The sequence below is a fragment of the Macrosteles quadrilineatus genome, unplaced genomic scaffold, assembly GCF_028750875.1.
Source record: "Macrosteles quadrilineatus isolate MER2022 unplaced genomic scaffold, UCM_ALF_1.0 Scaffold_9__3_contigs__length_116548681, whole genome shotgun sequence".
NCBI lineage: Eukaryota > Metazoa > Arthropoda > Insecta > Hemiptera > Cicadellidae > Macrosteles > Macrosteles quadrilineatus.
Genome location: NW_026542602.1, coordinates 109,897,299 through 109,916,902, shown reverse-complemented (window position 1 = coordinate 109,916,902; position 19,604 = coordinate 109,897,299). Strand labels below are relative to the sequence as shown.

The window sequence follows — 19,604 nt, the reverse complement described above, 5'->3', positions numbered from 1 at the left end:
GGGGGCGTCGTACGAGTATGCTAGCTGTTTACCTGTGAGACAGTAGAGGATTTGGTAAACTTAGTAATGGCTTCATATAACGGACAGGAGTTACGTTTGTTTAAGTTTTGTTTCCTATGCACTGCCCCAACACCCAGGAAATCAACTGTTTTCAAAAAATATCTATAGTGTGAAAAAGCTTGCCAACAATGCTTTATGAATGAAACATTTTTAAAAATCTGTTCTTTGCACTAATATAGATTTTATTTAAATTGTTTGGATACCCAAGGGGTTAAAAGGCTTGTTGGAGTTTGTCGATGTCGAATTAGGAAGATGGGAGTTGAGAACCGAGATAGGAAGATCCAAGTTAGGCTCATCTTACTAGGGGTGTGCAAAGCAGCAAAAAATGTTCGATTCAATTCTAAAGATTTTCGATTCGAATCAATGCAGCTCTATTCGAAGCAATACAGCATTTTTCTATTCACACTGTCAATGGAGTGAATTAACAATAATCACAATTTACCACTTGTTGATGTGGTATTTATGGCCTGTGTTATGTTGGTATGATGGCCTATTTATACATATGACATAGGCCTATATGAGTTTTAGGTGAAAAAATATTTATTTTCAATCATATAGAAGAACCTATATTTCTGGAAATGTCAGTGAACTGCTTTATTTACCTATTTCATAATTTTTACTTGCAGAATCATATATTGTTAAGCACGCTACTTATTTTATAGTTATGATATTGATTTTACAAATAAAGATATATTTTGGTGTAGACGAATAAAAACATTTGTAAGATGTATACTGAAACTTTTAATTGGTTTACATTGATAAAATGAGAGGTTAGAATCAGACCTAAAAACTACAATGTATACATAGCTTCAGACCTACAAAAATACCAAATTTGTCATTCTAAAATATCAGTCTTACTAGTTGAGTATAAAGTAACAGTTTTTCAGACTTTTGTTGTTTTTAGAATGATTTTGGAGTGACTTTTTTGCTATGTTTACAATAGTAAAACATATCTAACACTGCTTACACTTAACAACACTTCTCATCATTTGCAATGTCAAAACAAAAAATTATAAAACAATTAAAGCAATATTTACTTGCAAAAAATTAAATAAGAACACCTTCGCAAAGGAAACGCAACAACAACGCGCTCCTGTATTGCGGGTATTGCATTGACTTTCTGCAGGCGTTTTCGTGTATGGATACTGATTCCCCCATGAATAGAATCGGGTTTTGACCACCACTGATTCGAATCAAATCAGAATTTTGATGCATTTTCGATGAACCTCTAATCTTACTCATCACTTGCAAAATGTGTTTCTTAGCAGCTTGCCAGATATAGAGTTGAGATTGCACCTCACTTGTTTTTTATGGTAACAGCTGTCCTATGTTTCAGATTGACATAAGTAATGAAGGTGCCAGTCCTCAGACGCTGATTGGTGTAGAGAAGACAAATCGAGAGTCACAGTTTCAGCTTCCACCGTTCTCCTTCCCTCTCCCTACCACCCTACAGCCCCATGACACACTGCATGTCACTTCTAAGGTACAGGGAAGGTAGGTGTCAGTTCTTGTAGCCTATAGGACTGCCCTTTATGTTGTGTTTTGGGTAGGCCTACAGGTTGAAACACAATTAATAGGGAAAAATGTCCTGATTTTCACAATAGTATTTTCAATAGTAAATACACCCACCATGATAAGTTAGGTAGTGTTGCAGCTGTAGCCTCTCATATCATATGAATCTATATTTCAATTTAGTTGATGTACAAATTTTTTCCTATTTATTTTTGGAAGATTTATAAGTGAGACGAGGTTAAGCTTAGTGGGTTTCAAAATGTACTCCGTACAATGTTTGGATGATTTTGTTTTCAATTTAGTTTGATGATGTAATTAAAAGCTGGTAAACTTAATTTTTTTTATGTAAGCTATAGCTAAACTAAATTTCCTCCATCACAAACTCCCTAATCAACCTCATCCCCACCCCCTAAAAATATCAAAATAATATTAATACACTCTCATTTTATCTGTACAGGTTTGTAGGAAGATCCAGTGAATTGTTGAGATTCCATTTTGAAGGGTTTGAAATTGGAAGACAATTGGCAGTGGACGTTCAGAGTGCGTCTTTAACTACTTCCTTGGCCGAAAGTAGAAAAAGTGGGTACAAGCAAACTGAGCAAAAACCTCTCACTGTAAGGTAGGTCTGGATTTGTTAAAGGTGTAACAAAGTAGTAAAAAGTAGTAAGATTAGTTATTGTGTTTGATTGTTTCACACAGCTTAGTGTGCTAGGAAGTTGCAAACAAAATATGACCCTATTACTATTTAAAAACTTTTTTGTCCCTGCATTGTTTAAATTTTGATGTTATAAATGCTGTAATATGATTGGGGAATTTTTTAATCTACAGTATTTGTAATAATAGTTATTACAAAAAGGGGAATTTTATGAATTTCTAGAATAGTTTTTAATAATGCTACGACATGTTGTGATGTATATTGTTTCAGTCATTATTGTCAACCCAGTTCATGTAAATCATGTACAATAGGAATAAGGAATATTTTGATTGATTGGTTTTTATTGTTATAGGAAACTTTTGGCAACAAGAAACGGATTCATCGTCCCCGGAGTCAGGCCAATCAAGCCAGCAAATTTTGTACCTGTACACTTAGGAAGATTCACTATACCCGAAGAACTAGAGAGGATAGCATTGGGGTCTGATAAAGCAGTCAGGTAATAACAGTGTGTCACGGTTGTTACTAATCTGGAAGTTTTAGTATTTGTATGAAGCATTCAATGGCAACTATTATGTGTCCTAAAAATACTGGGTGCCCATAACATACAAATTCTCGGATTTAAAATAGCAATAATTAGCTAATTTAGTCTTTTCTGAAACCTCTTAGTCTGTGCCTTTGACTATATTTTTTGACTGAGAAACTAAATACTTAAATCAAACAACCGTTTAGTTGAATACAAGTTGCTTTCTTATTCTATACTTACTTAGTAAAAATGTTTGTGCAGGACATATGAAGTGATTGCTGAACTACTGAAGAAATATCCTTCTCTTGCGGGATCCTTGAATGGCCAGAACTATATTGACAGATGGGACAAGGTTATACATGTTGAGGAAGTGGCACACAGAGCAAACATAAGCCGGTAAGGATAAACTTACCTTTTTACAAATAATTTGATATTAACAAGTACATACATTAATGTTTTGAATATATTTAGAGTTAGTTTGTGAACCATGTTCTTCAAGACGGGTGGCATATATTTATAGGCATGCACTGTGGATGCGATACTCACTGGTGTGTATTAACGTCCGCACGAGTGAGTACGACTATCCACAGTACTATCCTGAAAATTAGACCAATTTGTATAAACCAAGGCAAAAATGTGGTTCGGATTCCACTATAAACTGTAGGTCCCTTAGCTGCCATTAGCTGTATGGGCTATTAATTAACAGCATTGTCTAAGGAATAAGTCGACCTTAGTCACTAACAAGACTACAAGATTGCACCACTCATCCTACACTCATCTCCATTCATATTTGGCTTAAAATACCTACTTTGTATAGTCACCATTTCATTAAAAAGTGTTAAATCTAACGTGTGTTAAGTTTAAAGTATTAAAGTATTCCCCCTGTTTAAGCAGAAACAACTTTTGAACATTGATGCAGTTTAAATCCTTTAGTTATGCACTTTATGTAAAATAATTACAACCATCAATATACCACATGACACACAGGAATTATATGTAATATCCCATGCATAGAAGAGCTCTTTACAAAGGTTCCATGTGATATTTGGGTAGAGAAATCTACTAAAACTTTGTTGTAATAAAATTAGTCATAAATTGCTTTAAGATTTTCTACATTTCATGGTCACTCTTGTCAGTAGACCCTCAGTTGTATGATGAAGCCCTACAGTAGCATGTATTATAAAAATTTACCTGTTGAAATGAAATGAATTCACTCATTGACTTCTTGAGAGTAGTAATCATCCATTCTATATGGACCAGCTGTATCAATCTTTTATTCAAATCAAATAGAACATAGCACAGAGCCCTGCTGTCAGAATGTGACTTAAGTTTTTGGTATTGTTATTTTGGTGTGACATAAAAGATGCAACAGTGTAAAAAGGGGTCCTTTCAATTTGGCTTGGTTCTTAAGTTTCTACCACTCAAAAGAAATCTGTGATTGACATCAACACTCTCTGTAAGTTACTCAGTTCAACTAACTCAATTCCTATTCTGAGAGTGGTAACACTCAGTTCAACTACCTCAATTTTCATTCTGAAAGTGGCGACACTCAGATCAACTACTCAATTTTCATTCTGAAAGTGGTGACACTCAATTCAACTAGCCTACCTCAATTTTCAGAGTGGTGACTCTCAGTTCAACTACCTCAATTTTCATTCTAAAAGTGGCAACGCTCAGTTCAACTACCTCAAATTTCATTCTGAAAGTGACGACACTCAGTTCAACTACTCAATTTTCATTCTGAAAGTGGCGACACTCAGTTCAACTAGGCTATCTCAATTTTTATTCTGAGAGTAGTGACATTCGGTTCAACTACCTCAATTTCCATCCTGAAAGTGGTGACACTCAGTTCAACTATCTCAATTTTCATTCTGAAAGTGGTGACACTCAGTTCAACTAGCCTACCTCAATTTTCATTCTTAGAGTGGTGACTCTCAGTTCAACTACCTCAATTTTCATTCTGAAAGTGGTGACACTCGGTTCAACTACCTCAATCTTCATCTTGAAAGTGGTGACACTAGTTCCATAAATTGTCAAAATTCTATGATGTGTTATAGGTATGACACAACAGCAGCCTTGCACCGTGTAGATGAGTATCTCAGCCTGGAGATACCTGGGTTGGCTGAGAGACGCCCGTCACTGATGGTTGGCGACACTGTCATCGCAAGACCTTCCTGGACTGATGCTAACTCTTGGGCAACAGGTGTGCTATGTTGACAGGTCCATGATGCAGGGAAACTTATAAGGGGATTTTGCCAACTTGTTTAAAAGGAACTCTCCTTGTATTAGTCCGTAGCTTCATATTTAAACTAAAAAGTCTTTGTAATTGTTAAGGCTTTTATAGTCACTTATTTGAGCAAGGACCAACAAATGAAATAGTTAATTTTTTACTATTCTAGTATTCTACAAAGTTAGAAGAAATGAGAAACTGGTATAATTTGTATGTATTACAGATAAATTATGCATAATAGTTCTTTCTTAACAGTAAAAGTACACTGAAAATTGCAGATTTTTAAAGGGTTAATTGTTTATTCTTATACACTCTGAAATAACATGTTATAGGACTGACAAAATTGAATTTGACCCTCTCACTCTAAACTGCTTTAATTTTTGAGGCGCCACTCCCTTATATATTTTCACTACTGGCTAGTCACTGCAAATTGTACCTTTACTTACACTTGACTAGAAACTTTCCCAAAACTTTGATAACTCCATCTTGCCCTCGAACATTTAGCTACTTTTCTACTGGACGACTCATCAGTTTTTATCCGTTTGCAGACAATAACACTGTCGCATATGAGGGGTTCATCCACAAAGTGTTGAGTAATGAAGTGCTACTTAAGTTCAACCCTACGTTCCACGACACTTGTAGTGGCGTCTACTCCATCAACTTTGAATCTAACCGTACTTCCTTCAGACGTCTGCACCAGGCTGTGCATGTTGGACACAAGAACTTATGTGCTGAGTGGTTGTTTCCCAGCAAAGTTACTTACCAGCCGCCTCAGGTGGGTAGTGAGCTTTTTGAGTAGTGATAGGTTGCAGAGAGTTATTTTTACTTATTTATTTATAATGGCTACAGCTTTATCATAGAAAACAGTCTTAGGCATATCAGTGCCACCAACGGCATCATAGCTTCTTCTCTATAGGGAAATTTGCCAAAGCAAGGGTTGATTCGGGAATAGCTAGAGAGCGAGACATGGAGGTAACTACTAAATAGTGATGACTAGATACATGATACATGGCTTATTTTCAAATCGTTCATGATTAATAAACTTTGTACAATGCTTTAACATGTTCGCTACCGAGCGACGCACATTTTTGTCGGTCCGGTTACTCCCACAGACCAACAGGAATGATCATAACGTTGCTTACAGACCAAAAGAGAAATGTCGTTTAAATGGACTAATTAACTTCCTATTAACCTAAAGTGAATTAAGTAGTTTGTGTTATAATTTCTAACTAGTGTACATGTTGCTCGAATTCGAGCAATTGCAAAGTATTACAGGAGTTATTTCAAAACGAATAACAGTCATATTTACAATGAGTTTAAAAGAGTCAACTCAAAGATTACCGATGTGTAACTCAGACCATGTTTATCTTCGTTATTGATAAACCTAAAGTATTCTGGCCGGTTTTCTCCTACTCAAAATGCCTCGCTGTACAGGCAACACAGGTCATTGATAGAGGGCCAATTGAGAATGAAAAGTCGTTTTGGGGTAGTGTTAGGGCGCATTTGTAACCTAATAGTTGAGATTGTCCAGGGTCAGGTTGACTGTGATGAGTTAAGCCTATTGTGTAGATATAAAGTCAATGCTATTATGCACCACTGTTGCTGCGGTCATTATCACGATTACGCCTCCTGTCTATGTTTCGTTGTCAGAACATGAATTCAATGAAGAGAAATGAATTCAGAACAATTTGACAAATTCTTGGAAGGGCAGAAACTACAAATGGATCTTTTATTTCAGTTTTTTGAGGAACTAAAGATAAAAAATAACACACCAGATCCATTTGAAAATTACATCTCAGAAAAAGAAAGATTTTCAGCCTATATTGAACGATTTGACAACTATCTCAGCATGAAGAATGTATCAAACAAAACTAAAAAAAACTCAAATTCTATGTGCATCAATCGGTTCTATCCATTACAACTTAGTTGCATTCAAAGGACCTACAAAGAAGATCAAAGACGTGGAGTATGAACAGCTAGTTGAAGCCTTTGGCGAAATGCTATGGCCCAAAAAGAATACTGTATTGTCTCAGCATTACTTTTTTTCTACTTACCAATCAGAAACCGAAAACATACCTGACTATGTTGCAAGCAAAAAGACTTACACAAAATGTGAATACAGAGAAAGCATTTCAACAGCTCACATTTTCTTTAGGGGCACACAGTCATTAGCGGCATTTGTGATAATAGTACCTATTCGAGAACAACTTTCAAATAAAAATGTCTTTTCTTGCCGTCAGTGGTTTGGTTTAGTTGCTGTGGTGTCCCCCACCCTATTTAAACACTGATTATAGAGGGCAGTTTTCAATCCAAGTCCCTCAGGAGTCAGGACTGGTGGCTTAGATTAAATTAAGTACCTAATTCTTTTGTGTGATTTTTAATAACAGTTTTTTTTTTCAGGTTATAATTGTTGACGAAGCAAATCATAATTCAGTTGGTGCAACTATCAAGTCTGAATCTAATACAGATAATAATATTAATCATAAAAATTCATCCCATATCAGTGAAGCAATTGATATAGACTGTGACAATAATATCAGTAATGGTGGTGATAATGCTCAAGGTATTGCCAAAGAAGAAAGTGCAATCCAAAATAGTTTAGAAAAGTCAGTGAATGAAATTGATAATACCACACAAGAGTTCAGTAAAAACACAGGCACCAACCAAAATGGTTTAGACAAATCAGTTATTGAAACATTTATTTCCTCTGAACAAAGTATCGAGGACAGTGTAAACTCTGCAATCAATAATGTAAATAATGTTGATAGTTCAAAGACAAACCGATCTAAAAACAAGCGTCAAAAGAGTAGAGTATCAGATATGTTTGAAAAGTTACCACTGAAAGATGAAATCCCAAAAGTGTCATCTCCCCCAAGAGTTTCAGTTGTGGATAGGTTTCTTCAGAATGGAAATTGCCATTCGATAGAAAAAGGTTCTAAAGAAATGGATGATGTGTTTCGACGCATAATGGGATTAAAAGTACCGAAGAGAAAAACTGAAATGAAAACATTAGAAGAGATAGAAAAGACATTGCTATCACATAGCAATGTCTTAAAAGAAGATATCAAACCTTTACCTTCTGCGGAGGACAAAAAATCTACTCAAACCATTGAGGAAACACAAGGTTGTAATAAAAAGAAAAACTTATCCGAAGAAATAAATCAGAATCAATCCAGCAAAGAACAAAAGAAAGAAAAAAACACAAGGGCAAAAAACATAGAAAACCAATCATCAAGACAAAAGAAAGAACAAAAAATAAAATGGAACTCTAACACTGAAATGAAATTGGGAATTGAAAAAGAAAGTGTTTCCAATATTCCGCTGTGGAAAAGGACAAAAATCAGATGGTTTAACCCACTACTGAACCACCATCAAAAGGAAGCTGTCCGTAATATACTGAAAGGTGAAGCGAGACCTCTTCCTTATGTTATTTTTGGACCTCCTGGCACAGGCAAAACCATCACAGTTGTTGAAGCGATTCTCCAAATATACTTCCTCATTCCTGATAGTAGGTAAGTTATCCACTGTGGCTCGTATTAATGTCCTAAAGTAGGGTATCTACACCTTCTGAATACACACTTTCTCCCAGAAATGTCCTTGATACATTGATTTTTTTAATGTATCTTTTCTCTAGTATATCTTATAGCTATAGTATCTTTTATCTTTTATGTAATATGAACAATGTCAGCAGCACAATCTGTGAGCGGCACTTTCAACTATGATCTTTTTTAATAAAAAAACCTGGCTACAACCAGTCCATATACATGGTATGCCTACTTCAGTATCCAAAAGTCAATGTTTCCAAGCAGAACCCTGAGGCCCATGTGGATAGGCAAATGCATAGTTAAAAGGGTACCAACCTCTTAAAAAATGTGGTTGTTTCTAGACTGTTGGTAGCGACTCCTAGCAACTCCGCAGCAGACTTGGTGTGCGAGAGGCTGCTGCAGAGTGGACTGCTGGCTGCAGGAGATCTGCTGCGGCTCTGCAGCTTCCACTACGCAGACCAGGGCAGAGTACCTGACAGTCTGCGGCCTTACTGTGGTACTGCGGATATCAAGGCTAGAGACGAGCAGAGGATGCCTGTGCCCAACCATGTACAAGGTAACAATGCCTGATTATTGAAGGGTGGATGTTTGGTACTTCATTCTTCATAGTATTAAATGGTGCTAAATATTTCAAAAGTATCACTGAAAAACTACTTGGTCTCGATATGAGGAGACCAACAATTGTGTTTTGGAGTCAGGCAAGCGTAATGCCAAAGACGCTTGAAAATTTGGTTTGTGATGCTTTTTATTATAGTTTTGTTATTGATTAGTTGTTTGTTCAGCACAACCATTTTATTTTATCCTTATGATTTAAGTGAGCTGGGTCTTCTTTAAAAAGACCAAAAAGCTAATTTTTTTATAGTATTGTTTAATTTATTCCAGACTCATCTTAATCTTAAATAGATAGCTTGGAATTTCTTTTAAAATCAAACATGACTCTTAGTTTATTGTGTTGTATAGAAGGTGTAGTGAACATCTCCCGCCATGCTATTGGTCGACACAGGGTGACTGTGGGTACGTGTGGCGCCCTAGCTGTCCTCTACCAGATGGGCTTCCCCAAGGGACACTTCACACATGTTGTGGTGGATGAGGCCGGCCAAGCTACTGAACCGGAGATTCTTATACCTCTAGGTAACTAACGTCACTAGTATTGCATGCAAATTGCTTTTCAGTTTACAGTAAGCAAAGTAGTTAAGACTTAGTGATGACGAGGAAGATGTTGACGACCTATCCCACGATGCCAGACCTGATTTGGTCGAAAAATTAAACGTCACTAACCTGGGTGGTGTGTAACTCCAGGTACTATTCCGCCACCCCATTATTAGTATGAAGTGTGTGATCATGTGGATAGCAGACTTCCTCTGAAGCTAAATTGAACTGTTTTTTCACTTGCAGTGTTCCTACACAAGTCTCACGGCCAAGCCATTTTAGCGGGGGACCCTCTGCAGCTCGGTCCAGTGGTGATTAGCTCAGTTGCTGAACACTTTGGTCTAGGAGAGTCGTTCTTGTCCCGGCTGCTGCAGCGCAGTCTTTACTGCAGGGATGTTGTTGGTTTCCCCTCTACTGGTGGATACAACCCCCATCTAGTCACTAGACTGGTCTACAACTACCGCTCTCTCCCAGAGATACTGCAACTGCCCAACAACATGTTCTACCATGGAGATCTGATACCTAAGGTAATGCGGTTATTTGGATGGGATTTAAAACCTAATTATCCTATATTAAAGTCTTAATTAGTGGTTTGTCGTATCTTTAACTAATTCTTCAGCAAAATCAATTCTTTTCTTGGTTTTCATTACCAGTACCTACCACTACCATTGATACCTAACTACAGTAAATAATACACAATTCCCTTGAAATAAGTTGCAAATGTTGTTATGCGTCATATTTGACTATTGTATTTGTGTTGTATAAATATAACAAGAAAATAGAAACTCAAGTAAAATTCAAAACATTGTGATTTAATACACAACATTTGTGTTTTACATTTGTACATGTACAATAGTACATTACACCTTACACAAGTAGTAAGAGCGTTTTTACATCATGCAGGTGAATGTTGTGCAACGAGTGGAAGTGAGTTGCATAATTCACCTAAGTGATGTAAACACGCTCTTGCTAACGTGTAACGTACAAGATTTTACCTAACCCGACCATATACAGGGGGTTACGTTCAATATTTTTCATTATCCATTTCACTCATCTTCTAACAGTAACGGTCTTTTACTAACAAAAGCTAGGTTAGGAAAATTCTCTAAAGCATAACAATCAAATTCAAGCGCACAGCTGATTTCTAGCGTTGAACGTCTTTGGCTCCATAGAAGTATATTTTTTTTTTTTAGTTGGGCACTCAATGTTAATTAAATGAGTCTCATTACTTCACTAGTGAGTTTTTGAAACTTAACTTCACTCATGAAGTAAAGAAGTTGTTTACATCACGCATGGGATAGGGAAGTTTAACATAGCGGGTTGGGTAAAAAATCAAACAATTACAAATTTTGTAAATTATGTAAACTTATTACAATACATCCAGGGGGTTCAGCTCAATCGGAAATAAACAGGAAACTAAACAAGCTTTGTTTTATGAATCCTTACGACCAGTAAAGGTCTGTGAATCTCACATATATAATGCTGGGGAATTTTAATTTTGAATAATTGCTACAGTGGCAACAGTATCAACAGTAGCAATAATATCAACATTAACAATGATTCTTGACAAACCTTTACTTATACCCAAACTATTCCAACAGGTTTCAGATGTGACCAGTGAGGAAGCAGAAATACTGGACAGGTTGAGATCGCTGTTGCCAACACGTGAGGACCAGAGTCCCCCAGCCCTGGTGTTTCACGGAGTCAGAGGCACCAACTGTCAGTCCCAAGAAAGCCCCAGCTGGTACAACCCTCATGAGGCCGTACAGACAACCTTGTATCTTCAGAGTCTGTACAACGCAGGGTTGACACCTGACCAGTGCGGCATTATCACTCCATATCAAGCTCAGGTATGGTTTAGGGTAGTTTACTTTGATAAATTTGGGTATAAAATTACATTGAGTTGCTTTCATGAAATAAATACCAATTGGTATGACATTTTTTGTAATGGGATAGAGTTGAACTAGCTTACCTGAGAAAAGAGCCTTGGGGCTAATAGATACTAAATAAAAGGTCACAAAACATAACATTGATTAGCCCTAATATAGTATCTTTTTTGGCAGATTCAGTCGCTTTCATTAATGTAGGTCAGCTGCTGGGCACAGCTTGTGTGTTTTTTTTACATATACCTAGTAACTTACCCACAGCTTACGATTTTTTAGGCCTGCACAGGTTTGTACTTTTAGTTTGGGACGTGACGTAAAGAGATGTTTTAGTTCCATCCTAATTTTTGGGCCGGGACAAGGCAAAATGTTTTCTCTGTGCAAAAATGGGTAGGTTTAAAAAATATTTAGTAAATCTTTAGCAGATAGCAATAATAAAAAACAAAATCAATTTGCAGTCTTTGTGGCATTGTTCTATAAAAACCTAATGAGTAAAAATTTAAATTTAAACGGTACCGGTAACTAAAAAATCATATTTGGTGCAATTTAACTTTGAAGCAGTCTAATTTTAAAACACCAATACCGGTAGCTAATCACACACAGATATTTAAACCGACCATAACTGCATTTTTCTTTCTCCCCCTATACCATATGGTTGGAGAAAGTATTGTTTTCGTCAACATTTTTGAGTTTGATTTTTGAGTGGATATATCCGTTTTGAGTCCCCCTGGACCCAAAAAAGTTGTTTTCGAAGTGATGTCTCTGTGTGTGTGTGTGTGTGGATGTGTACAGAGCTACAGACTACACCTGTGGTCCGATTTTGATGAAATTTGGTATGTAAGTACAAATTTTTTTGGAAATTTTGTTTTTAATGGTTATTTTTCCATAAAAACCCATAAAATAACAGAAAAATCAGATTTTCTCGAAAATGGACCAAACGATTTTGATAAACATTTATTATGTTGTAGTCCTTTTAACTCATGAACAAAATGACATAAATCCCGTTTCCGTAAAAATTACGGTTCAAAAGTTATTGTAAATTATGTTTTCCCTTAAAAACCATACAATAATAAAATAAACGGTATCAGCATTCTGACACATACTTTCTCCCATAAGTTTGTCAACAACCTTTATCATGTGTAAGTGGTGAGAGTAAATATACGCAAATGGGATTTGTACAATATTGTTCAGAATTTAAAGCACTATAACATGCTAAATTTTTATCATAATCGTTTGGGCCATTTTTGGGAAATCCGATTTTTCTGTTATTTTATGGGGGTTTTATGGGAAAATGACATAATTTACAATAAATTTTGAACCTTAATTTTTACAGAAATGGGATTTGTACCATTTTGTTCAGAATATAAAGGACTATTATAACATACTAAATTTTTATCAAAATCGTTCGGGCCATTTTTGGGAAAATCATATTTTTCCGTTATTGTATGGGGTTTTATGGGAAAATCCCCATTAAAAAAAAAAATTTCTAAAAAATTAAAAAAAAACTATCAAAACTGTAAGGATTATAACATACTATGTTAAATCAAAACCGGATTTTTTTCTGAAATCAAATTTTTCGTTATTTTTTGGGGTTTTTATGGGAAAATAACATATTTGACCATAACTTTTGAACCGTAATTTTTACAGATATGGGATTTGTACCATTTTATTCAGAATTTAAAGGGCTACAACATACTAAATTTTTATCAAAATCGTTCGGGCCGTTTTTGAGAAAATCCGATTTTTCCTGTTTTTTATGGGTTTTTATGGGAAAATCCCCATTAAAAATACAAATTTCAAAAAAATGAAAAAAACGCCTGGAGATACCATTGATTAGAACCTACATACCAAATTTCATCGAAATCGGACCACAGGTGTGGTCTCTAGCTCTGTACACATCCAGACACACAGACACACACACACATACGGGGTTTTACCGAATACTCGCAAACACCTAATTGTGGCATCTTTCAACCTGCGGCCACCAGTGGATGAAGGAAGGTGGTAGAAACATGTCTGCATCGATATTTTTAATGAACACTCCATTTTAACATCTAACATTCCAGTTTTTAAATTGTGGCACCATGCCACAAATCGGTATATATCAACAGTGTGTGGACAGGATGCCACTAATGCGTTGTAGTGCTTGAGCGGTGTGTGCGCCCCCCCTACTTCTCGCGTGCGCTGTTGCCAGTTCTCCGTTCTAGTTCCTTCATTCCGTTCTGTATTCATGTGGCTATGCTCTAGCCGCTGTAGCTCATTTCCCGCGCTCATGACGTCGTCTTTTATTAGTGTAAGGATTTTATATGAAGTTTTTTTCAAAGCTCCAATAATTTTTACAATTATTGGATTTAAAGTCAATGGACCAAATGAAATGTCGTGAGGATTACATAAAACTACATGCTATTTTGTTGATATTTTATCGTCACATTGTATGTATGGTTTACGAACTGAGATACTTGGAATAAAGACCTTAATGTGCTGGGTAAATTATCAGTTTCATGGGAATCTATATATTAATTACGTAAGCCGATTTTTTGCGTCAAAATTGTGGGCGACTGGGAAGTCGTAGAACGACGTGAGAGGGCTCAAATTAAAGGTCTTTATCCCGTGACGGCAGGAAAAATAGTGAAATTCCCAAAATCTTAACACAAAATTAGATATAACGTACAATGTTCTCCATAAGAATAGCATTAGAAGGCATTTACTGCTGATTTTTGTTTACTTCAATCCAGCTGATCGTGATTTTATCATTAGCAAGTAAGCTTACATTTGGATTACTCATTTGCCAGTCAATTCTGCAATGTAATGTATACTATATAAAACCAACTATATAAAGGGATAACGTTACCTTTAATAATCAAGACTTTTTAGTTATGTCAAAGTTGAAATAAATTGTTTTCAAGATTTAAGAAACGATTCAAGATTAAAAGAAGATCTTCTTTGTTTTTATTTCAAAACATATGTAAAAGATTTATTCCAATTTTTTTGTTAATTTACTAACATTTATATTTGAGATTTATTGTAGTGTTTATTAATCAATATTTTGTATGAAGTGGAATAACCTCAACGGTTACTCTTAGAAAACAATTTGGGAATAAAGATGAAGTAGGTTCGTACAGGTATTTAAACGAACCAAAAATATTTATGTTGTGATTAGTTTTGATAACTGGGTAATGGAACCATAACTAGCCGCAAAATAGTTGGTAATTAGACGTTGACTAGGCCCTTTTTTGGTAGAATATGTAAATCAATCGCACCTTTAGGAGGATTAACACCACATACTTACACTAGGCTAATAGTGGTTTTTTAATGTTGATCACAAACAAATTTAGGTCCAAGTTCTGTCAATGGGATGCCTTTACTTAAGAATAATTTTGTTAAACCTTTACAAAATGAGCATAGACTTAGAAATAATAACTGGGTAGGGTATCTCAACACACCATTTTTTGCCTTTTCTTATTTGACGAAGACAATTTCCAATACTGTATTTCAATCAGGGAAGCCTTGTTATCAGCATTAACCAAAAAACCAAAGCTACCTTAATAAACCAATATTTATTCATAAACATGTTTGCTGCCTTTAGCAGTTAAACTCAGGAATCATTCAAATTCTTTATTGAACATAACGTTATCAACAAAAGCAAACAAAGACAAACAACAAACTGTTTTGTTTTTTTTGCACAAAAGATATGTTGTAGTGGGATATCTAGGCCTATCCTGACATATAGATAATTTGATTCTGAGTTTGTTTAAATATTCCAACAATAATTCCTTTTTCCGTAGCTTTTTAGGGACTATGTCCCTACAAGCCACTAGTTTACATTAAAATACGCAATAAGTATGACTCCGTTTTTTCTGTATGCATATAATTAATTCATGGTAATGTAAAAGTATGCGTAACAAATTTTTCACCTCACTATGATGTTTTTAGCTGTTTTACATACATTTAGCTGGTTTATATTGGTGGCTGAAAGTTACGTTTTGCTGGCCATGCCAGCTGTCATCGTCATATGGGGACCGAGCAGGGGTTTACATCCCTAGGGCCGCAAAATCACTTGTTCGCCTATTTACTTAAAACATTAATGTATATTAAATGCACAAGCTGTATCCATGGCATTGCAATAGACTTGTTTTTTGTCACAGCTGCCTAGACAACTATTTATTGTTATTTTTGATTTTGCTGATTCCTCAAAATATTTCACATAAATAAGAGGGACGTTATATTGCAAAACATACTTGGGTAAAAAAAACCGCTCGTACCACGAGCCAAATTGGGTTTGCAGCTCTCGATCGTTTCACGTTCTCGACTTCGTCCCGAACTTAAAACCCGATATCGAGTCGGCAAAACCTCACTTTAGGCCCCAGGTACGAAATATACTATTTTTTTACGGTGGAATTAGAGACCCAAAGATTCTCACCCCGTTGCGAAGCATGGGCAGATAGTTAGTTATAAGATTATAAAGTCTTTACTGTTTTGTCTGTACATTGCAAAATATTTTGTCAACATGACTAAAATGTTAAAAAAATAGATGTATCAGCACGAAATAGTTTGTAAGATAAAAAAAGCAGTCTAGGACAACTTATATAGCGTTCTAACCTCAAACATTGTTATCGTTTCAGTGTACAAATTCAATTGATACAAAATAACTACGTTACCAATTTATGTTTGTAAACAAAAATCAATTTTTTAATGGTTGCGTAATAGCTATTTACATTACAAGTGTAGTAAGAGCGTTTTTACTTCACGCAGGTGAATGTTGTGCAACGAGCGGAAGCGAGTTGCATAATTCACCTAAGTGATGTAAACAGCACGCTCTTGCGTAACGTGTAACGTACAAGATTTTACCTGACCCGACAATAAACATGGGTTTACGTACAATATTTTTCATTATCCATTTCACTCATCTTCTATCAGTAACGTTCTTTTACTAACAAAAGCTAGGTTAGGTAGGAAAATACTTTAAAGCATAATAATAACATTCAAGCGCACAGCTGATTTCTAGCGTTGAACATCGTTGGCTCCATAGAGTTATATTTTTTAAGTTAAGCACTCAATGTTATTTAAATGGGTTTCTTTACATCACCGAGTGAGTTTTTGATACTTTACATCACTCGAGAAGTAAGGAAGTTGTATACATCACGCTTGGGATAGGGAAGTATAACATGGCGGGTTAGGTAAATCAATTTAAATTATTATTTACTACACAAATTATTTGTAATGTAAAACATTGTTCACCACTCGGAGCAAAAGTATATTATTTATGGTACTTAAATTGTTTTATAGTACGTGGCAGTATAGTATTATTAGTTTATTAGTTGCTTGTTGCACTGTTCTACACACTGCTCAAGCTCTACAGCTCATTAAGTGGCATCCTGTCCACACACTGTTGATATATACTGAATTGTGGCATGGTGCCACTATTTCGAGTGTAGGCTGGCGCGAGAATTGGCAACGTAGCATTAGGAAAGTTATAGTTCCGGCGGACGGCGCGAGGCGTGCTAGCTACCTGTATGGTTTCGTGTTCCACAATTCGGTGTGTACCTGCGCTACTTAAACTCACATCAACGAGTTCAAAAATACTCAATTGTGGCATGTGATGTTTAAACGACGTAATAATGCTGGAAAACCTCAAAAATGATCGAATTAGCTGTGGCACCCTGAAAAAGGTGCCACAATTTTTGAAGGTGCCACAGTACGGCCGTGTGCCTGTGAAGGATGCCAATATTCGGTGAATACAAACACACACACACACACACACACATACGGGGTTTTACCGAATACTCGCAAACACCTAATTGTGGCATCTTTCAACCTGCGGCCACCAGTGGATGAAGGAAGGTGGTAGAAACATGTCTGCATCGATATTTTTATAGAACACTCCATTTTAACATCTAACATTCCAGTTTTTAAATTGTGGCACCATGCCACAAATCGGTATATATCAACAGTGTGTGGACAGGATGCCACTAATGCGTTGTAGTGCTTGAGCGGTGTGTGCGCCCCCCCCTACTTCTCGCGTGCGCTGTTGCCAGTTCTCCGTTCTAGTTCCTTCATTCCGTTCTGTATTCATGTGGCTATGCCCTAGCCGCTGTAGCTCATTTTCCGCGCTCATGACGTCGTCTTTTATTAGTGTAAGGATTTTATATGAAGTTTTTTTAAAGCTCCAATAATTTTTACAATTATTGGATTTAAATTCAATGGACCAAATGAAATGTCGTGAGGATTACATAAAACTACATGCTATTTTGTTGATATTTTATCGTCACATTGTATGTATGGTTTACGAACTGAGATACTTGGAATAAAGGCCTTAATGTGCTGGGTAAATTATCAGTTTCATGGGAATCTATATATTAATTACGTAAGCCGATTCTTTGCGTCAAAATTGTGGGCGACTGGGAAGTCGTAGAACGACGTGAGAGGGCTCAAATTAAAGGTCTTTATCCCGTGACGGCAGGAAAAATAGTGAAATTCCCAAAATCTTAACACAAAATTAGATATAACGTACAATGTTCTCCATAAGAATAGCATTAGAAGGCATTTACTGCTGATTTTTGTTTACTTCAATCCAGCTGATCGTGATTTTATCATTAGCAAATAAGCTTACATTTGGATTACTCATTTGCCAGTCAATTCTGCAATGTAATGTATACTATATAAAACCAACTATATAAAGGGATAACGTTACCTTTAATAATCATGACTTTTTAGTTATGTCAAAGTTGAAATAAATTGTTTTCAAGATTTAAGAAACGATTCAAGATTAAAGGAAGATCTTCTTTGTTTTTATTTCAAAACATATGTAAAAGATTTATTCCATTTTTTTTTTTAATTTACTAACATTTATATTTGAGATTTATTGTAGTGTTTAATCAATATTTTGTATGAAGTGGAATAACCTCAACGGTTACTCTTAGAAAACAATTTGGGAATAGAGATGAAGTAGGTTCGTACAGGTATTTAAACGAACCAAAAATATTTATGTCGTGATTAGTTTCGATAACTGGATAATGGAACCCTAACTAGCCGCAAAATAGTTGGTAATTAGACGTTGACTAGGCCCTTTTTTGGTAGAATATGTAAATCAATCGCACCTTTAGGAGGATAAACACCACATACTTCACTAGGCTAATAGTGTTTTTTTAAATGTTGATCACAAACAAATTTAGGTCCAAGTTCTGTCAATGGGATGCCTTTACTTAAGAATAATTTTGTTAAACCTTTACAAAATGAGCATAGACTTAGAAATAATAACTGGGTAGGGTATCTCAACACACCATTTTTTGCCTTTTCTTATTTGACGAAGACAATTTCCAATACTGTATTTCAATCGGGGAAGCCTTGTTATCAGCATTAACCAAAAAACCAAAGCTACCTTAATAAACCAATATTTATTCATAAACATGTTTGCTGCCTTTAGCAGTTAAACTCAGGAATCATTCAAATTCTTTATTGAACATAACGTTATCAACAAAAGCAAACAAAGACAAACAACAAACGGTTTTGTTTTTTTTTTGCACAAAAGATATGTTGTAATGGGATATCTAGGCCTATCCTGACATATAGATAATTTGATTCTGAGTTTGTTTAAATATTCCAACAATAATTCCTTTTCCGTAGCTTTTTAGGGACTATGTCCCTACAAGCCACTAGTTTACATTAAAATACGCAATAAGTATGACTCCCGTTTTTTCTGTATGCATATAATTAATTCATGGTAATGTAAAAGTATGCGTAACGAATTTTTCACCTCACTATGATGTTTTTAGCTGTTTTACATACATTTAGCTGGTTTATATTGGTGGCTGAAAGTTACGTTTTGCTGGCCATGCCAGCTGTCATCGTCATATGGGGACCGAGCAGGGGTTTACATCCCTAGGGCCGCAAAATCACTTGTTCGCCTATTTACTTAAAACATTAATGTATATTAAATGCACAAGCTGTATCCATGGCATTGAAATAGACTTGTTTTTTTGTCACAGCTGCCTAGACAACTATTTATTGTTATTTTTGATTTTGCTGATTCCTCAAAATATTTCACATA

General features: G+C 35.7%; 1 protein-coding gene across 2 annotated transcripts in view; it reads left to right on the top strand.

Moving 5' to 3' along the window:
- The window catches only part of LOC129002199 (probable RNA helicase armi), a 44,487-nt gene that overhangs the window by 14,055 nt on the left and 10,828 nt on the right, over positions 1-19,604 (top strand). For both annotated transcript variants that reach the window (XM_054429837.1, XM_054429838.1), the window contains exons 8-18: positions 1,397-1,554; positions 2,030-2,191; positions 2,580-2,723; positions 3,012-3,146; positions 4,808-4,953; positions 5,529-5,755; positions 7,381-8,492; positions 8,867-9,081; positions 9,486-9,656; positions 9,921-10,201; positions 11,276-11,524. In XM_054429837.1, the coding sequence (XP_054285812.1) occupies positions 1,397-1,554; positions 2,030-2,191; positions 2,580-2,723; positions 3,012-3,146; positions 4,808-4,953; positions 5,529-5,755; positions 7,381-8,492; positions 8,867-9,081; positions 9,486-9,656; positions 9,921-10,201; positions 11,276-11,524 (3,000 nt within the window). The remainder of the gene's footprint in view (positions 1-1,396; positions 1,555-2,029; positions 2,192-2,579; positions 2,724-3,011; positions 3,147-4,807; positions 4,954-5,528; positions 5,756-7,380; positions 8,493-8,866; positions 9,082-9,485; positions 9,657-9,920; positions 10,202-11,275; positions 11,525-19,604) is intronic.